Here is a 19,710-nt window from a genome sequence, read left to right on the forward strand (position 1 = left end):
TTTACATTATTCTACCATACTATGCCATATTCTACAACTGTTCTATTCTGCACTGTTAACGTGCCTTGCTCTTCTTCTCTTAAGAACCAGGATCTGGTGGATCAGTACCTATCTGTCATTCTGGGGCTTGAACCAAGCCAGAGTTATGCTGCAATGCTGGGACTTGTGGTGCAGTTTTGCACAGCCCAGAAGGAGATGGATATTATTAAACGATACAAGGTGAGTCTGTTGTACAGCTTTTTTGGGGGGAATAACAAGCATCATCTATTATCATGAAGAAAGGACTGAAAAGGTGTCTTAGTGAGGCTGGTACTTTGCTTCTGCCCTGGTTTCACTATCTGTCAATTCAGTAGTCCTGCATTTCTGACTGAAAGCTGGGGTGTGTTTAGACAGGAGGTGCCAGATAAGTGGCTGTTTGGTGTTGCCTGTGCATTTCTGTGGATGTCCAACAAACAGCTTCCTGCCTTGTCCTTGCTGTGGGAATGAAAGGCAGCATGTAGCTCTCAGTGTGGTTTGAGTGTTGGGCTCGGGGAGAGCAGGGAGCACTGGTCTCTGCTTGACTGGCTCATGTGAGGGTGCAAGGAAAGGAGGAAGAGGAGATGGGGTATCCAGCTTGGCACCTGATGGTGTGCCAGGACCTAAGTACAGGTTGAGATGTGGCTGTAATCTGGTGTTTCTGCTTGTTCAGAGTGCTCTCCTGGATTTCTATTTGAAGACCATCCTTATGAGCAAGACAAAGCCTCAGAAGCACGTGCTGGTGAGACAGTGTTTAGAGCTGCTTGTGATGCTGTCCCACAGGCAGCACTGCCCTGTGCTGAGTGCCCTGTCCCCTTTGCAGGACAGCTGTTCTCCCCTGCTTCGCTACGTGTCCCACGCCGAGTTCAAGGACTCTGTTTTGCCAACTCTGCAGAAATCGCTGCTGCGGAGCCCTGAGAACGTAACTGAGAGTGAGTCTGTCACCTTTGCATTGCTCTGTCAAAGAGCCTAAATCCTTATCACTCTGGAGCTGGTGGGGCAGTGTCACTCTGGGCTTTGCTTTTGGTCCCTGAGTGCAGGCAGGATTGTCTGGCATCAAGGGTTAGATGTGGAGAAGCAGCATTTGTGGTGTGATCCCAGTGTCAGGATATGTGATAGCTACTGTTTGCACTGAGGACAGGATTTCACAGCTGAGTGCTAAGAATAATCCTGAATTATTCTGTTCATTTGGCATCAGTTTCAGTAGTTTTTTTATTCCTACTCCTTATTAACCTGTCTGCTCTTGATGTGAACTCTGGTGAAGAGTGTATTAAAATGCTAATGGCATATCACATTTTGTTAAGTAACTGTTTTTATCTCTTATGTTGTCAGCAATCTCTTGCTTGCTCGTATCTGTGAACCTGGATCTTAGCCAGTATGCTCTAGACATCGTGAAAGGACTGGCCAGTAAGTACACTCTCTCACTTCTGGAGGGAATTATGAATTCAGAATGAAGTTTCTGCAACTTTCTGGCTGTACCTACAACAGGTGAAAATGTTGTTTTAGGTGGGAGGGAGGATGATGCTGTAAATTGGAACTGGAATAGTTCACATGATGGTTCCAGAAGCTGCATTAAGCCACATGTAAAGATAATCCTTACTTGCTGATTTTATGCAGTTTGTCATAAGGATCTCTTGGCTCGTGTGTTATTTTCTAGGTCATCTAAAATCCAACAGTGTGCAGCTGATGGATGAAGCAGTTATGGCATTGAAGAACTTGGCTCGGCAGTGCAGCGATCCTTCGGCTGTGGAGTCTCTGGGCAGGCACCTTTTTGCCATCTTAGGGGGTGAGTAAGTTGTCGGATAAGCAGTGGGGATGAATCAAGATTTGACAGCCTCAACAAGTTTTGTGTATTGTATCTGTTCTCTTTACTGCCTGTATGGAGGGGGTGGCTCAGCCTGGATCAGGGATAATGGTGCAAGCTTTTGTGTTTTGGAGGAGATTCTGGAGATTCTTGATGTAGCACAGAGCTGTTGCCTGTACTCACCTGTCACCTTTGTGTTTCTTGTTGGCAGGCTCAGAGGGGAAGCTGACAGTTGTTGCTCAGAAGATGAGTGTCCTTTCAGGTGAGGGTCCTGGAAGAAAGCTCTGGTGGAAGAAATTGAGCAGAAGGCTGAAATGGAAGGGATCTCTACCTCAGCCTTTAGGATTTCCAGCCTGTCACTCTAAATTGGCTGTAGTAGAAGCCATAGAGGGTGCTGGATACCACATACCAGTTCCTGACTTTCTATTCAAATAATTGGCTGGTAGGCCAAAAATTTTCTTCAAAGAAGATGACTTGCACCCAGAGTGAAAATGAAGACAGAGATCTGGCAGTGTGGTACATGGTGGATGTAATATCCAGGTGTAGTAACAAGAAAAAGAGATGTCTGTGCAAGGATTGAAGTGTGAAGGGTTGTTCTTGATTGGTTTTAGATGTTGTGCTGGTAGTTTGGGAACTACTGAGAGAATTCTGTCCTTTCAGGGATTGGCAGCCTTAGTCACCATGTGGTTTCTGGACCCTCCAGCCAAGCTCTTAGTGCAACTGTGGCTGAGCTTTTCATCCCTTTCCTGCAACAAGAAGGTGAGAGCTCTTGCCTTTGTTCTGGATTTGCTAAGTTGTGTTTCATCTTGAGCAGGGTTTTTACATGGTTATTCAAGATTAATCTGGATTCTTGCCTGCTGTGTAAGAGAATCTGTTGCCCTATTTTGATGAACAACCCCAGGGAGACTGTGCTGTGCCTGTTAGGAGCACGTGTTCTTTTCCTGCATCCTCTTGTTGTTACCTGCTTTCTGTTTTCTGTTCTGTGCTTTCTGCAATTGCTGAACTGATGTGAGCTCTGGTTTTTCCCCAGTCCATGAAGGCACATTGGTTCATGCAGTCTCTGTCCTGGCTCTTTGGTGTGCTCGGTTCACCACAGAAGTTCCTAAAAAGCTGGTGGAATGGCTAAAGAAAGCTTTCAGCCTTAAAACCTCGACTTCAGCAGTGAGACATGCCTACCTGCAGTGCATGCTAACCTCCTTCAAAGGTAAAACTGGGCAGCTGCTGATAACTCTTGGTTGTGGGGCTTAGGAGGAGAGTTAGCAACCTTTGTACTTCCTGATACAGAGAGCTCTGCAGATTAGGAAGATTTTGTAAGGCAATGTCTTTTTACTGACCTCCTTCACATTTCTCCTTAAACTCTTCTGCCTTCAAGTTTATAAAGATGGTTTGTTTCATTGTATAACTAAAATCACTGTCCATCATGCTGTCTTTCATATATCTCAAAGTAATTTTTGATTGCTTTATTTTTGTCTTACAACTAAATTCTAGCTCAGGGGCCATACTTCTGTTTTATGTAGCACCCAGAACAGTTGGATCTTGGTCTCTGATTTTGACTCTTGGGAAGTCTAAAAAAAATTTCTCTGTTTGAAATGAAGAACTCAAGAAATTACTCTCTTTTGGTGATCCTCTCAGGATTGACATCTTGGTCCTGTCCCCTTTGACTGCAGCATTTCCTGCACATTTGTAGACCTCTGGGATTCCTTAACTTCTGAATGTTTGAAGTGAAACAGATGGTCATGGCATGCCAGGAATTTGCTTTCCCTCTCTCAGGGAAACATTAATCTTTGAAGTCAGACTTCCTGTGATTTGAAGTGATTCCTTTAATGTAACTGAATTAGCATTTTCTTTTGCATCCTGTGAACAGAAACTTAATCTATTGAGATAGGACTGTTCTGTCTGTGAGAACAGGACTCAAGTGGTTGCTATTGAGCTTTTCATAGTTGCAGTTTAGTGATAGTGATTGGCAAATACTTTGGGAGATTCAGTGTTCCCAGTGTGTGTCTGATTCCTCTCCTTGTCTCCTGGCAGCAGAAAAACCATTGATACTTGGGTTGGAAAGTGAGGACCATGCTGTTTTGTAATGTGTCTCTTTTGTCCCCTCAGGTGACACATTATTGCAGGGAATGGACTTGCTGCCAATGCTGATCCAGACAGTAGAAAAAGCAGCATCTCAAAGTACTCAGGTTCCCATGGTAACTGAAGGAGTTGCTGCAGCTTTGTTGATCTGCAGGATGTCTGTAATTGAGGGACAAACTGGTAAGGTCACAAAACAGGTGGCAGAATCCAATATAAACAGGTTCTGAGGGTTAACACTTCTTGACAGTGTGCAGAAGATACTATTTCTTAATCTGTGTATAGTTCCTACATAGAGCATCATTGATCTTCTATAAACCAGGGAAAGATTAATTCCCATCTCTCTCATGTCAGTGAAGAGTTCTTACTCTTCCATGGCTTTACAAATTCCAGTTTCCTCTTTATTCTGACAGGAGATGTTCACCCTGACCTTACATGGTCAGATGTATTGGAAGTATTTGACTGATGCATTGGAAGTATTCTTTGATTGTTATTTGGGTAGTGTTTTTACAAACCTTGGGGAAGCATAGGGACTGGAATCCTGTCTCCCATTAGAGGATATTACAAGAGCTCTCTGAGTTCATACATCTGCCAGGAAATAAAATCAGGTGTTCTATCAAAAACAATACACTACTTCCCTCCTCTTCTTTCCTTCTAGGAAGGTTTGCCCTATGAAAGATTAAGGAAAATTAGACTTTACATTTCACACATAAGTCAGAGAAGAGTATTTTTGTCAGCTGGTGTTTTTTGGGTCTGTTTATAGTTCTGAATGAGAGAAAGGAGATGCTTAAGAATTGAAGACCAGTAAGGCTAGAAGTAACTTGAGGGATTTCAGGAGAGAGAATTCTACTATATTTTATGTACACTGATGAGTTCTGACTTATTTTGAAACTTCCTTGATGGACATCTGTTCTTTTCCTGTCAGAGTCTAAGCTGAGTGGTTTCTGGCAGCTGATTTTGGATGAGAAAAAACAAATTTTTACATCTGAGAAGTTTTTGCAGTCTGCATCAGAGGAAGGTAAATTGGCAGTTACTGTATATCCAGATGCTGTTTAACTCTGTTTCTTAGTATTTGACAACTAATGTTGTTAGCCCTGTTCTATGTCCTTGGAGAATACAGTTTCAGATTAAAAGGAGCTGTGTACTCTTCAAAGTACATCTACAGTAGCTGTAGTCTAAGCTTGAAAAGAAATTAATTTATTTCTTGATGAACCTGAATTACCACTCATTTATCATTCCAGATGATAAAGAAATGGAAGGGCCTTGTGACACTGCTGACACTCAGGACCCATTTCATTGCCACTGAAGCTGTTTTGGCAGGGCTCAGGAATTAACAGAACAGAAGCACTGAGCGTGGTGTTTATAATTTGCTTTGCTCTGTCAACTTAGACCAAAATAGGTCACACACAATGGTCAGGAAAATTGTCCTGGGATCCAGCTAACAACATCTCAATGAAATCATGGTTCAGTTCCCAGTGTTGGCAGATCTGAGTTGGATTTGTCTTAGCTTCAATTAGAAGATTATGTAGAGGCTCAGCTTGGGGAGCTGTTTTAGTGTGTCCTGTTTGCTGTTCATTCGTTTTCAGGTAAAAAAAAATCTGTTTCCTTACAAAATCTCATGCTGTTTTAAATATTTGTCTTTTCCCCCAGCCATGTGCACAGTGCTGCAGCTGACAGAGCGCCTGCTCCTGGATCATGCACAGCGGCTGCCTGAAAGCAAAGTTCAGTACGTACGGTCCCTTGCTGTCCCCAGTCCCTGTGTGACCCCAGAGTGCTGCTGTGGGCACTGGGGGGGTGGCCTGGGAATGTTGAACTCGTGGTGCCTTGGTGTCCCCTTGGCTGCAGAGCTGGCTGCCTGGCTAACCCCTGTGTCTGTCTGCAGGCAGTACCACCGTGCCCTGGTGGCTGTGCTGCTGAGCCGCACGTGGCACGTCCGCAGGCAGGCCCAGCAAACAGTGAAGAAGCTCCTGTCCTCCCTGGGGGGATACAAGCTGGCCTATGGGCTCTTGGAGGAGCTCAAAGTGGTTCTCAGTTCTCATAAGGTGAGTAGCCAGCAAGTGTCTGCTCACACAGATGTCTGAGTGGTGCCAGTCACCTCCCTGCCCTAAGTTTGCTGTTGGCATTGACATACAGCCTGATGTGAACAGGATTCAGCTCCAGATGATCTCCTGGAATGCCACTTTTTACTGGATTATTGCATATTACAGTATCAATGTCTGGGGTATGCCTAGTCTTTCCTACATACATAGAAAAGACATATTCAAAATACTTTGGGGAGGAAGCTGTAATTTTCCATGTATTTTTATTATTTTAATGCAGATTTAGTATCTGCTGAAAGACCAAGTGCTTCATTCCTTTTTTTGTATCTTGGTTCTTTATAAGCCCTGGCTTATAGACTGCAGAAGTTGAGCACAATGTTCCCAGCCAGCTGGCTCAACATTTTCCAGAGTCTTTGCCAGAAGTGATCATTTTAGTTTTATTCTACCCCAGCTTGCCAATTCCAGTATAGTCCTGCATTCCTAATCTTCTTGTCACTGTGATCGCTGTGCTTTGGTTTTGCTGTTATCCCCTTCTTTCCTTTGAAAACTTCAGATGTTTGGTATTGACAGGGAGATGGCATTGAGCCTGGTGTTACTGTGGGGAGGTGTGTTCAGGTCTCAGGGAGGTTTGGTGTTGTCCATTCAGATTCTGCCTCACGAGGTGCTGGTGACAGAGGCAGGAGAGCTGTCGGAGCTGGGAAGGACATACATTCCCCCTCGTGTGCTGCATGAGGCCCTCTGTGTCATCTCCAGTGTGGCAGGGCTTGATGTGGACTCCTTTGAGCCAGAGAAGCTGGCCCTGGAGATGCTGCTGGTGAGCCATCATCCATCTGTAGGTAAGTGCAGGGATAAGACTCTCATGGCCAGTGTATGAGTTTTTATTGTGCTTTTTGTTTTGTTCTGCCAGCAACCTGCTTCATGTTTATTAGGCTCATTTATTCCTTTTGCTAGTGGCAGTGCAGCCAGGACTTTGGCCAGCCCTCCTCATCAAGATGAAGATAGATCCTAAAGACTTCATTACCAAACATCTGAATGACATTTTACCCAGGATCACCACCTACACTCTGGAGAACCAGGTGATAACTGCTTTCCTTATGTTATTTTTGGGAGATATCTTGGAGGAGTTCAGTACTAACTGGTCTATAAGGAAGGAGAGCTGTCTAAAAGGTGTGGAAGAGGGATTTTAAAAGAGAATGTCTCTGAGGAAAAGGAGCTGGGATTTAAGAAGGAAAGAATGTACCAGCAACTGAGTAGAATTTTAGATAACATTCAAATACCCACTGAACAACGAATTGGGGATTGGAATGTAATGGGGGTGTACTTCTTGGAGACAATTTTAAGCAAGACTGGTTATGTTTTTTTCTCCATTTTCCTGACAGTCATCTATGAATGCAGTGGGGTCTCTCTCCCTGCTTTTACCTGGCAGAGTGCTCCCACAGCTCATCAGCACTATCTCAGCAGCAATGGAGAATCCAGCTCTGTGCCAGGTTACTCGAGAGGAATTTGCCATTATGAAGACACCCGAGGGAGAACTGTATGACAAATCCATAATACAGAGGTAAGTCTTCATAATTTCTGTGTGCATCTGGGGATTTGATCACCACTGATATTTTTGCCATTGAGTGACTGGGTGTGTCAGATGCTCTTTCTGCACAGCAGTTTGTGGATTTTTATGCCTGATCCTTAGTCAAGAGCAGTGCTGATTCTTTCTCTACTTTGCCTTCTTAGTGCTCAGCAGGATAGTATGAAAAAGGCTAACATGAAGAGGGAGAACAAAGCTTATTCCTTCAAGGAACAAATCATTGAGCTGGAGCTGAAGGAGGTAAGTTGATGGAAACAGAAATTCCAGGCTGGTCAGAATCTTCACTGCACGTTGTGTGTTGTTCCATGGCTTCTGGCAGATGTCTGTGTGCTGGTGGGAAAGATTCTCTGAACTACTTGGAATATTTCTATCTGTATGTATCCCATTTTTTAAACAAAGGTTGACTTCTCTTAGCTCAGGGGAGGGTGACATACCATCCCCTGTAAATGAGCTGGACAGCACTTTTTAATGATGCCAAATAATTTGTGACCAGTGCAGAGAAACTTATGTTATGCCGAGGGACACTAAAGTGTTGTTAACCTGCTAATTTCCATTTTGTGTCTTTACTCAAGAGGTATATACTTGGAAGGATATTTCGATACTGTTTCAAAAATAAATTGCAAAAAACCCTGTTTCCAACTTGCTTCTCTGACTAATTGAAGGGATGGTGTTTGTAGCTCCCAGATAACGATGACCATGGCTCTCTGTTGCAGGAGATTAAGAAGAAGAAGGGAATAAAGGATGAGGTGCAGCTGACAAGCAAGCAGAAGGAGCTGATGCGTGCACAGCTGGAAAGGGAGGCTCAGATAAGGAAACAGCTGAAGGAGGTGAACTTTGGTTGTATTTTTTGTCACCTCTGAAACCACCATGACCCCAGTCACTTTGATGGAGAGAAAATGGTGTAGCAGCCACCTATTTGTTTCTGTTACTAGAAATAAGATTGAATTGATTTTTTTCCCAGTGGAGCTTTTTTTTATGGTAATCTCTTAAATTGTTTTTCCTACAGCTTGATAATGAGCTGGAAACAGCTCTAGGACTCCTGGACACTGTTTTAAAGAAAAAACCTCCTGGTCTCACTCAGTACATCCCTGGTCTCATCAGTTCCTTCTTGCCACTTCTTCGATCTCCTTTGGCTGCTCCAAGGATCAAGAAGCCTTTTCTTTCCTTGGCTTCCTGTGTCATGCCTGCTCGACTGAAAACCTTTGGTGAGTCTTTGCAGTTGCTCTTTAAGGGCAGGGTTTGTAATTTTGAAGGTGGTGAAAATTCTTGCTCTTATAGACTGTGGATCATGACCATGTACCACAGGAAGCCAAGAGGAAAAACCACCTGGAACAGTGCTTAGGGCGATGACTGTGATTTCCCAGAGATCCTCCTGCTGGGTACGACTGGGACCAAAGACAAGGACTTGTCTGGTCAGTGCCCAGCTCTGAGGAGCAGCTGGTCACTGTGGGACCATCTTCCCTGTGCAGAGTTAGGATGGTGTGAGTGTAACTCACACATGTTGTGAAGAAATCTGTCCCCTGACAGCCCTGGGCTGGGCTTCCTGCTCTGAGCCTCTTTGTAGCCTGGGCTCTTGCCCAGAGCTTTGTTACAATTCTTGAGTTTGTGTTCCTGAGGCTTTTTCTCTCGAGAAATCTTCTGGTTTAGCCCTTTCATGGATTCTTTACTCTTCCATTCCAGGTACCCTGGTAAGCCATGTGACCTTGCGCCTGCTGAAACCAGAGTGTGAGTTGGATGAATCCTGGTGCCAGGAAGAGCTGCCTACTGCTCTGAACAGAGTGGTCAGTTTGCTGCATGCCCACACCATTCCCAGCCGAAGCAGCAAGGGAGAGCCAGGTATGAAGTATGGTAGATATGGTACATCCTGCTGACACTGCCCCCACCTCCAATAACTATGGACTGGTTTAGTTTTCAGAGTTTGTATTATATTTTGCAAGCAAAAGTTCACTTTTTCTTTTTTAATTGGATAGCTGTTCATAGATATGAAAAACCTTAAGGGTTTTTTTCTGCTGGTAGTAGAAGTGATGTTGCAACTATAGTTAAGTGTATAAATGAAATAACAGTCTTTTTTCCTAAAATGGTTCATACAGAAATAACAGCAGTGAAATTAGGGTTCATCTTTGCCAAGGACAGCTCCTACCTTTCGGCACCACTTAGCATAAGGGATTCAGTGAGACTAAGTGGAGAGAGAAAATAATTGCTTGTTGTCTGTGATCACAGCAGTGAAGTGCCCATGGCCTCTGCTTGTTTGCTGTGTGGTGCTGTAGTTCATGAATATTTTATACTGGCATGATTGTAGAAAGAGCAGTTCTCTCCACTCTATAACATGAAGGCAAGCACCAATATTTTTACATTGCCAGGTAATGATTTGAGTTAAGGTAAACCTTTTTTCTTGATTTTTAAAAAAAATTATTTCCTGGAGTTAGTTTTTATTTAGGTTGCTTCCAGAATTTCTTCACAGTGGAGTGCACAAGTACTTGTGCCAGCCCACTGAAGATGACAGTTCAGAAGAGGAGAGTTGGGGTGTGTCCTTTGGGGGCTGGGATGGCTTTGGCTCTCTCAGGATGTACTCCAGGGAGAGAGGTGGTTCACTTCTCCCAGGCTTTGGAGCTGTTCATCAAATAACCCAGTCAAAAGCTGCTGTGGTAGATGGTGTATATTTTTAAGGGAAATGTGGGATTCTGTTTGGTCCCTTAGCCCCATAGTTCAGTTCTTTTGCTGTTCAGTGGTGTAACTGTGGCACATGTCACTGTCACAGCTGACCAGTGGCCATGTTGATCACCTCTTCAGTGCTGAACATCTCAGTGATAATTTGGTGTCACCACTGTGCAATTTATTGCCATAGTAAGTGCACATTCATTAACATTTGAGTCCTTTTTCAGTCATTTCTAGAAAATAAGAAAATGGTGGAAGTATTTTCAATCCTTCAAGATTTCCTATATTGTTTAATTATATTAATATCTAATTTTTTTCCCACTTTTGCATGAGAAGGGCAGTAGTTTCCATAGCACTTTGTTGGACAAATCATACTATATTCCTACTATCCATACTATCATACTATATTCCCAAAAGATTTTTCCTCATTTTCAAACTTCTTTGGAATGTACTTGTGTGATATGATTTAGCAGAGATTAATTTCTTAGGTTACTATGAGACCTAAGATTCACCACACCTCCTTATAATGTGGATGACAGAATTTATCAATCATTGCTGAATGCCAAGATGCATCCTGTAATCTTTCTTGTGTTGGTCAATACCAGCTACTGTGTGAGTAGAACATTTTTCTCCTCCAGTAAAGCTTTCTTCCTCCTGCTGTGTATAGAGGGACAGTGGTTTAAGGCTAAAAATATCCAGCCAATAATTAAAAAAGAAAAGTGTAAAAGCAAACAGATACTGAGCAAACAGAGAGAAAAATCCCACATGAGAAATAGAGAGGGTTTTACTGAAGCTGTTCATGTTAAATAGGAGCTCAGAACGTGTTGGGGATTTAATATTTCTCCCTTGAACTACTTTTGCAGTATTTTTGCCCTACATAAGCTGACTAATACTGCAGTATTGTATCTGCAATGCTCTTCATCTGCATTTAGAAATTTAAACTTGGGCATTCTCTGTCAGCACAGATAGGATATAGAAAGGAAATGTTTTCTGTAGACACCTGATACTTGAATATTAACCAGACTAATGAAGGAGTGCAAGGACCATTTGTTATATGCTATAGCCAAGACCCTGTAGAAAGGAAGGGGCGAAATCTTTTAACAACAGGAATCCAAAAGCTTTAATTTTTTCAAGGAGAGGAGGGGAGCTGAATCTTGCACCAGAATTAGAAGGACTTAATTCTCAAGGATCTAGCTGAAGGCTGGAATGACAGGTTAGCTAGGTTGGTAGGAAGTGTTTAAAGGAAATGCAGCTGACAAACAGGGTCTTGCTTTGGGACAAATGAATTTTATAAGTGACTGTCTAATTCATTGAATTGTTTCAATTCCCTTTACAGTATGTATTTCTATACTCTTGTGGCATTGGTAGTAATTTGGAGTCCTAATGTGACTTGAATTGAAGCCAGGTAGAATCACAGAATCACTTAGGTTGGAAAAGACCATTAAGATCATCAAGTCCTACCCTTAACCTAACACTGAAAAAGCCACTGTTGGAGCTGCACTGTTGCTGCTGCTAAATGGCAAATACTTAGGTTTACTCAGCATCTTTGTGTATGAGGCTGAAGCTTTGCCATATCTATTATGAGCTACTCAAGTGTACATTTTATACCAGTCAGTATTATGAAGGATGGAGGATTATCAAGTCATGGAGGATCAGCTGTGTTCACAGGATGGGTTTTTTCCTTTTTATAGGTGCTGCCCCACTATCAGCTCCAGCATTTTCCTTAGTCTTTCCTCTCCTGAAGACAGTTATGATTGAGACACCCCATAGCAGTGAAGACAAGGAGGAGTTCCTGGTCAAGATCCTGCAGATTCTTACAGTCCATGCTCAGCTGAGATCATCAGGAAATGGCCAATCTTTGTTGGTGGATGAGGTGAGAGCTGTGGTGTCAGATTATCTCCTTCAGATGAGCCATGGGATAAAACATGGACAAAGCAGATTAATTGTCCAGGTTAGAGTTACCTGTATAGGATTGTTTTGTGCCCTGGGTTTTGGTACCTGTCCAGCCTGAGGTTTTGACTGGGATGTTTTAAGGAGTGTCACACATAGGCAAGGCATTTTGAAATCACAAGATAAAAAGTCTTTTTCCTTCCTCCCCACCCTTTTCTCCCCTCAATCTTTCAGAATGGCCCAGAGTTGCTGCCCCGCAGGGACATGCTGGTTCTGCTGACCAGGGTGATAGGAACAGGTTCTCCACGGTTACAGGTGAGTGCTCGGCTTCATAACCACAGTCAGCATTCTCCCTAAGTTTCATCAGCATCTAAATGAGGGAAATGTACCCACTGGTTTAAGTCTCTCATGCTGGTGATTGATACATTCCTAATTTTCTTCTGTGTTTATGGTATTCTTGGATTAAAATGTCTGCATCTTTTTTTCTGTGGGTTTTATTGCACCAAATATATTCTTCAGTCTTTCAAAGGTGACATTTTTTTCTTTCTCTAAGGCCATGCTCTGCCAGATAAGCTCAGTAGTCTCTCCTCTGAGTGTGTTGTAAGGGTTGAAGTGGCAGAAGGGTCAATAATGAAAAGCAAAGAGTTGGGCTGAACTTGCCATGGTTTGGTCACTGTTCTTTGGGAATTTCTTGTGCCGTGGCAGCGCTCATTGCTTGTTCTGCCAGCAGTTCAGGGTGTAGTGGGGTGTGTGCCACGTGCTGGTGCTGTTGTAGGTGCTGGCCTCGGAGGCGCTGACGGCGCTGTGCGCGAGCAGCAGCGGGGAGGACGGCTGTGCCTACGCCGAGCAGGAGGAGATTGATGTGCTCCTGCAGGCCCTGCAGTCTCCCTGCATGAACGTTCGAGATGCAGCTCTCAGGGTAGGTGGGAATCATTCAGGGTCACACCAAGTTCCTTAAGTTTTTGGGAGGCGGATCTTCCCTAAACACTGATGCAGAGAGGCTTCAATTGTGATGCCAGGCTTTGGGCAGTGTGTCAGACTCATGTTCTTTGTGCCAGATTTATCTGCAAAAACAGTACTCTGGGTTTATCCACACCTTTGTTTCCTTAAAAAAGGTATAATTAGGACTACTTAACACCTTCTGTTTACAACTGGATGGAGCTTAGTCTTAAAGAGAGAAGCTGTCAAAAAATTCCTGTCTGTAGTAGGCCTTGGTATTGGAAAGCTTCAGGCTTAGTCACTTCTGAGATCATGGAAAGAAAAACCTCAAGGGTGCTTGGTGTTCTTTGCCATGAAACAAATTCCAGTTTAGCCAACCTGAGCTGTTTTGTCTGTACTTAAAAGCAGAACAGACTGTAGACACCAGAGCCTCTCTGCAACCTGCCTGTGGAGCACTCTTCTTGAGTCTCATCATCTCACATACTAGCAATAGGAACTCCTTGACCAAAATGGGCAGTGTAAGGCACAAACAAACATGAATTTTCACACTTCCAACCACTGAGAGCTTGACTTGCCAGAAGTTTTAAGAGTTTTAAAGCATCTGTATCTAAAAATCAGATCCTTGCACTGATTTTCCTGTTAACTAATTCAGGGACTGATGGAGCTACAAATGGTTCTACCAACCCCAGACAGTGATGAGAAGAATGGACTGAACCTGCTGCGTCGCCTCTGGGTAGTAAAGTTTGATGTTGAAGATGAGATTCAGAAGCTGGCAGAGAGGTAAGGGTTCTTTTTTATTGATTGGGGTTTAGGGGGACCTCTTCTCTGCCCACGGCATGGAGCTACACTCAGGGGCTTTGCCCCACAGCTGGAGGGCAGCTGTAGGTCTCTCCACTTGTGCTTGTGGCAGTGGCTTCCTTGCTGAAGGGTGACCCATTACCTCTGTGTGTGTGCTGCAGGCTGTGGGAGTCCATGGGTCTGGAGCTGCAGCCTGACCTGTGCTCCCTGCTGATCAAAGATGTCATCTACCACGAGGAGGCAGTGCGACAGGCAGGGGCTGAGGCTCTTTCTAGAGCTGTAGCTCAGTACCGAAATCAAGCAGCAGAGGTCATGAGCAAGCTCACAGAGATCTACCAGGAGAAGCTCTATGTAAGTACTCTTACCCTATGGGGTGACAGGCACGAGCTGCTGCTTTATTTGCTGTTAGTCACTTTTCCTTTTGTCTGTCCTGAAGATGTGCATTGAATCTACTGTTGTCCTTTTTGAGCTTAGCACTGACTTTAGTGTCCTGAACTTCATGTTATCAGCCACTAATGGCACCATTGGACAGGTGAGAGGGATGCCTTAGATGATACAGAAAGACTGTGGTAGGACAGTGTCAGTTGAAGTAATTTTGACTTCAAACTTGCTTCCTGCTTGTGGTATCATAACTCTGTACTATTATCAAATGGCATTGCAGGTGTGGTTAACAAATTCTCTGCATGACTATCCTTGGAAAAGGCATTTTAATGAAATCTTTCCTCCTTCCAGAGGCCACCTCCAGTTTTGGATGCTTTGGGACGAGTAATATCTGAATCACCACCTGACCAGTGGGAAGCAAGGTACAGTTGTATTCAGACTGATCTCATCACTTCCTGTGCATGCAAATGAAATGGTTTTGATTTTTATTTAGAACAAAAAATTACATGCAGTTGTATTGACTTGCTGTTTTCATGTGCCTTTCAGGCAAACTGGGGGCAGGCAGAACTCCAAAATATTGGGTGCTGTTATCTCAATGTCCTGATAAAAACAGTCTTTCCTTCTCAGACTGACTGAGTTTTGTCTTAGCTTACCGTGTTCCCACCTCCGTATGGGCCATTGATTGTTTCAAGAGTAACAGTGCAAGCCTTAATGAGCTGGCCAAATTCCAGTTTGGATAATTACTTTCTGTTTACTTGTATGTTCTGTACAGGTTTAATTGGAGATCATCTTGTTTGCTACTTCTGCTGAGCTAATCTGTCCTTTAATGCTGATGTACCTTGTTGTAAAGCTGCTGCATTTCAGCAGTAGTTCAAGTGATCCTGATGTCTAAGTTGGCTCAAGTATCCCTAAAGCCTAATTGAGATAAAAGCTATTATATGGCTGAGGGATTGTTGTCCTTGTGGGAGACTGCAGCATGGAGTTATGTAATGAAATGCACAGAGGTTGGACACTGTGAGGCATTTTGTTTCCGTAATGGTTCTTGCTCTTGGTTTCTGTAATTGCTGCTGATAGCAAATATGATTGTGAGCACTCAGTTCTGTAAGAAGTCAGTAAGCTCACAGGCTCATCACCTTCTTCCCAGGTGTGGCATAGCACTGGCCCTTAACAAGCTCTCAGAGCATCTGGACAGTTCTCAGGTGAAGCCCCTCTTTCAGTTTTTTGTGCCGGATGCTCTCAATGATCGCAGTCCTGAGGTCAGGAAGTCCATGTTGGATGCAGCTCTTTCAACACTCAACACTCATGGCAAAGTAAGTCTGAATGTATCTGTCTCTGTCAGGGGAAAAAGATATAATGGATATGTAGATACTGCATTGGTGCCCATAGATTTAAAAAAAAAAATTATAAATTTCTTAGAGGTTGCTGTTACTTGTAACAGCTGAAAACTTTAATTTAGGAATTTTTTGTGTTTAGAGTTTTTCTGTTAGTGTCTAGTGTTGACTAAGTGTGTTCATCCCTGTCATTGCTACAAAATGTAATATCCCTGGATCAACTAGAGTTAAAATGGTATAAAATTAGAGTAATAAAAGTAAAATCAGACCATAGATCTTTTAATCCTGCAAAGATGAGAATTCTTTTTTAGGCTTCATGCAAAGCAAAACATGAAACCTTGCTGATTTTTGGCTTAATTAAACTTAAAACATTGAGGAGCTGAGGACCATCCTTCTCCCTCCAGCTCTTCCCCAGCAGTGTCAGATGGGGAAGGCGTGCAGGGTGTGAATTGCTCAGCTTCTGATTTCCTCATATGTGCCAGTCACCTCTGGACAGATGCCTGTAGTTTTTAGTTTAGCCCATGACAATTGGGGTATTTTCATATTAGTCATTCTTTCATTGTGTTTCTTAGAAAAACAGTGTGAGGTTTGATATTTCTGCTCTCCCTTGGCAAATGGGGCAAGCAGAGGAGCAGGCACTGATGTTCAGGCCTGGGAGCTTGTGTTGCTTTTGGCAGAACATCATGCTGGCAGGCTTGGGGATTCTAATTTTGAAGAACTGATTTCTCTCTAGCAGGAAATATTTGTTCTCTGTCGGGATGGTACAAGGTCTTATGTGATGTGACACATGAAATGAACTGTAAATACAGTGTGATTGTGCAGTTGTTGGCTCAGAGAAGAACAAACAAGTCCACTGAGCATAGCAAATCTCATTCTGAGTGGACTCTAGTGGCAAGTTCTGTGGTTTTGTTTTTCAGGACAATGTTAACTCTCTCTTGCCAGTGTTTGAAGAATTCCTGAAAAATGCTCCTAATGATGCCAGTTATGATGCTGTCAGGCAAAGCGTGGTCATTCTGATGGGGTCACTGGCAAAACATCTGGACAAGAGTGACCCTAAAGTGAAACCAATTGTTGGCAAACTGATAGCAGCCTTGTCCACCCCATCTCAGCAGGTAGGTGCCTTTGGGAGGAGTTGCCAGGTTCCGCACAGAGGCAGGTTAACACCAGGATACTGTTAGGGATGGCAGAGAGATGAAAAATGGTGACAGAAAGGTTTCACTTGGGATGCATTCTGAGGGGAATTTATGTTGGTAATGACTGTTTTGTGATCTGGTGGCTGGTGGATTGTTTTATAGGTTCAAGAGTCAGTGGCAAGCTGTTTACCACCTCTGGTGCCTGCAATTAAGGAAGATGCAGGAGGAATGATCCAGAAGCTGATGCAGTTGCTGTTGGAGTCTGATAAATATGCTGAGCGCAAAGGTGCAGCCTATGGCCTGGCAGGGCTGGTGAAAGGCCTGGGCATCCTCTCTCTCAAGCAGCAGGAGATGATGACCACGCTGACCGATGCCATCCAGGACAAGAAGAACTTCCGCCGGCGGGAGGGTAAGGGACAGGAGCTTTCCTCCACATACTCATCATTTCTGTTGTACCTGCTACCACTGTGCTCAGGTGAAGTTCCTGCACCCCTGTGTTTGGTTTAGCTACATTTATTTTACTGAAGTTTGGCAAGAAAGAAATGGGAAGTATCTCTTGTGAGGCTGTTGGTTGTGTATAGTGTCCCAAAATTGCTCAATTCACATTGTGGTGGTGGAAGGATTTCTAGTCCTAGACCATATGGATGTGCCCCCCTCTCCTGTTTCCAAAGGCAGGTGTTGCTGGGGGAGAGCTCCTTTTCTGAGGCCACAAATCCCTACTACAGCACAAGACACAACGGCAAGAAAGCAAGAGACTTTCAGCTGTGAGATTTCAGTGCTTTTGAAACAATATTTGGCAAATTGTATTTTCTTTTCCCATCCTCCTTAAATGAAGTTGTATTTTCCTCTGACTGTCCTTTTTGGGTTTTTAGGGGCTCTGTTTGCCTTCGAGATGCTCTGCAGCATGCTAGGGAAGCTGTTTGAGCCCTATGTGGTTCATGTGCTGCCTCACCTGCTGCTTTGTTTTGGAGATGGGAATCAGTATGTGCGAGAGGTAAGGTGCTTGAAATTTCTGCTATCACAGAGTGTTAAAAAACCCAGATGGAATGGATATGGATGCAAATCCTGTTTGTAACAAGGCAAATAGAGAAGGTGACCTGTCCCTTGAGATACCATTAATAACAATTTGATCTTCTTAGTAACTGAAAGCATCTGATTTCATTGGCCATTAATTGGGAGCTACTTAGCCAGCTGCATCATTGTAGTGAGACACTATTTACATGAAGGCTTTGTTCCCAGAGAGTCTCAGAGGAAGGAAAACAGTGTTGTGTCACAGTTTGTAAGTGTTCTCTTCTCCTTGGAGGCTGCAGATGACTGTGCCAAAGCTGTAATGAGCAATCTGAGTACTCATGGAGTGAAGCTGGTTTTGCCATCACTTCTTGCGGCACTGGAAGAGGAATCTTGGAGAACTAAAGCTGGTATGGACCAATATGCACCTGACTTGACTGAGTGACCCACAGTTCCCTTTGCTGTCATCCCTCTTGTGGATTCCTTCATCCCTACACATGGCCATGATGGTTTATTGTCTTATAAGGGACTGTGGAACTTCTCCAGCTTTTTACAGCTGAGTTCCCTGACACATTTGAGTAACCTTTTTCCCCCTGGCATATTCAAGGGACAGTTTGTATCCCGTCTCTATAGCTGTACTTCAGAACCTGGAATTTTCTTAACATATTCCTTCTCCCTTGTACAGAATAAAAGTATTTTTGGTGTTTTTAGGTGGCATAGAGTGACTTAGGCTGAAATGCATTTTCTTTGTATTCTCTGATAGACATTCTCTGGCAGATTTGAGTTTGAAGTAAATGTGATCATCATCTCACGTCAGTTCTTAATATTGTGTTTTGTCTTTTCTTGTCTTTTTTTTCTTGGTGTGCTTTCTTCACAGGCTCAGTGGAATTGCTGGGGGCTATGGCATACTGTGCTCCCAAGCAGCTCTCCTCCTGCTTACCCAACATTGTGCCCAAACTCACTGAAGTGCTGACAGATTCCCATGTGAAGGTGCAGAATGCAGGGCAGCAGGCTCTTAGGCAGATTGGGTCTGTCATCAGGAATCCAGAGATCCTGGGTAAGACCTGTCTGTGCATCTCTAATGTCCTGATGTGACTGTGGTTTATAATAGTAAGGTTTAGGTTCATGATATTTACGATTAAATGCAAATTTGTATAGAAATGAAACTAATCCTACAGAAGTGAAACACGAAAGCTTAACAGCAGCTGTCTGCCTCCAGGCTTTTTAAATGTTCCTGTCCATTTTTTCATCTGTTGTTAATAGAGTTTCCTCTGTCCTTGTGCTGCTTGTTGCCTAAAACATCTCATGAGAGCACACCAGTTCATCCTGATACATTTTTGGTTTATGTACAAATAAAGTCTTTTCTCTCCTTTTTAAAAACATTCAGCAATTGCTCCAGTTCTGTTGGATGCTCTTACTGACCCCTCCAGGAAGACTCAGAAGTGTCTGCAGACTCTACTGGATACCAAATTTGTCCATTTCATTGATGCTCCATCCTTAGCCCTGATCATGCCAATTGTTCAGAGAGCTTTCCAGGATCGTTCCACAGACACCAGGAAAATGGCTGCCCAGATCATTGGGAACATGTACTCCCTGACTGACCAGAAGGTACAGTGCTGAAAAAACCCTCTAACTGTATTCTAACTGATCACTGTGACAAGCACTAGAGACAATTTATTTGGCTTGGAGATTTTGCTGTTAAGATAGAAAATACTAGCATGTATGCAGCTTCTTAATTAAATGTATGTAAATGAGCAGATGACTATAAGGATAGTGACAGTTCTGAGGTCCTTAAGACTGTCAGCTTTGGTCATCTAGTTATTACCATTTATCTCTACAAAAAGGTCTTGTAATTTTTACCATATAAGAAATGCGTCAACAAACAAACAAGTGAAACACAGATCAGGGTTTGTTTGAAAAGTATTTGTAGGACCTGACTGTAGGCTAAAGATCTGTGTTTAATTTTTGTGCTGATAATCTCTACATTTAAACTTTGTGTAAATGTTAAGAGTGTTGGATTTTCCTAAGACACAAACTGCTTGGGTTGTGAGCGAGCATTAAA

The 19,710-nt window shown here is 43.3% G+C and overlaps 1 protein-coding gene across 1 annotated transcript in view; it reads left to right on the top strand.

Annotated features, from left to right (window-relative positions):
- GCN1 (GCN1 activator of EIF2AK4) overlaps nt 1-19,710 on the top strand; it is a 38,792-nt gene that overhangs the window by 5,289 nt on the left and 13,793 nt on the right. Inside the window, exons 7-38 of the mRNA XM_058816956.1 lie at nt 85-219; nt 689-757; nt 839-947; nt 1,348-1,422; nt 1,673-1,801; nt 2,031-2,081; nt 2,480-2,578; nt 2,850-3,023; nt 3,923-4,075; nt 4,818-4,910; nt 5,543-5,618; nt 5,775-5,934; nt 6,578-6,767; nt 6,883-7,007; nt 7,311-7,489; nt 7,660-7,753; nt 8,227-8,340; nt 8,520-8,718; nt 9,194-9,349; nt 11,860-12,041; nt 12,293-12,373; nt 12,834-12,977; nt 13,650-13,777; nt 13,957-14,146; nt 14,528-14,598; nt 15,321-15,486; nt 16,425-16,619; nt 16,803-17,049; nt 17,513-17,634; nt 17,944-18,058; nt 18,526-18,705; nt 19,036-19,256. Coding sequence (XP_058672939.1) covers nt 85-219; nt 689-757; nt 839-947; nt 1,348-1,422; nt 1,673-1,801; nt 2,031-2,081; nt 2,480-2,578; nt 2,850-3,023; nt 3,923-4,075; nt 4,818-4,910; nt 5,543-5,618; nt 5,775-5,934; nt 6,578-6,767; nt 6,883-7,007; nt 7,311-7,489; nt 7,660-7,753; nt 8,227-8,340; nt 8,520-8,718; nt 9,194-9,349; nt 11,860-12,041; nt 12,293-12,373; nt 12,834-12,977; nt 13,650-13,777; nt 13,957-14,146; nt 14,528-14,598; nt 15,321-15,486; nt 16,425-16,619; nt 16,803-17,049; nt 17,513-17,634; nt 17,944-18,058; nt 18,526-18,705; nt 19,036-19,256 — 4,422 coding nt within the window. The remainder of the gene's footprint in view (nt 1-84; nt 220-688; nt 758-838; nt 948-1,347; nt 1,423-1,672; nt 1,802-2,030; nt 2,082-2,479; nt 2,579-2,849; nt 3,024-3,922; nt 4,076-4,817; nt 4,911-5,542; nt 5,619-5,774; nt 5,935-6,577; nt 6,768-6,882; nt 7,008-7,310; nt 7,490-7,659; nt 7,754-8,226; nt 8,341-8,519; nt 8,719-9,193; nt 9,350-11,859; nt 12,042-12,292; nt 12,374-12,833; nt 12,978-13,649; nt 13,778-13,956; nt 14,147-14,527; nt 14,599-15,320; nt 15,487-16,424; nt 16,620-16,802; nt 17,050-17,512; nt 17,635-17,943; nt 18,059-18,525; nt 18,706-19,035; nt 19,257-19,710) is intronic.

Source organism: Ammospiza caudacuta, chromosome 18 (assembly GCF_027887145.1).
Source record: "Ammospiza caudacuta isolate bAmmCau1 chromosome 18, bAmmCau1.pri, whole genome shotgun sequence".
Classification (NCBI taxonomy): domain Eukaryota; kingdom Metazoa; phylum Chordata; class Aves; order Passeriformes; family Passerellidae; genus Ammospiza; species Ammospiza caudacuta.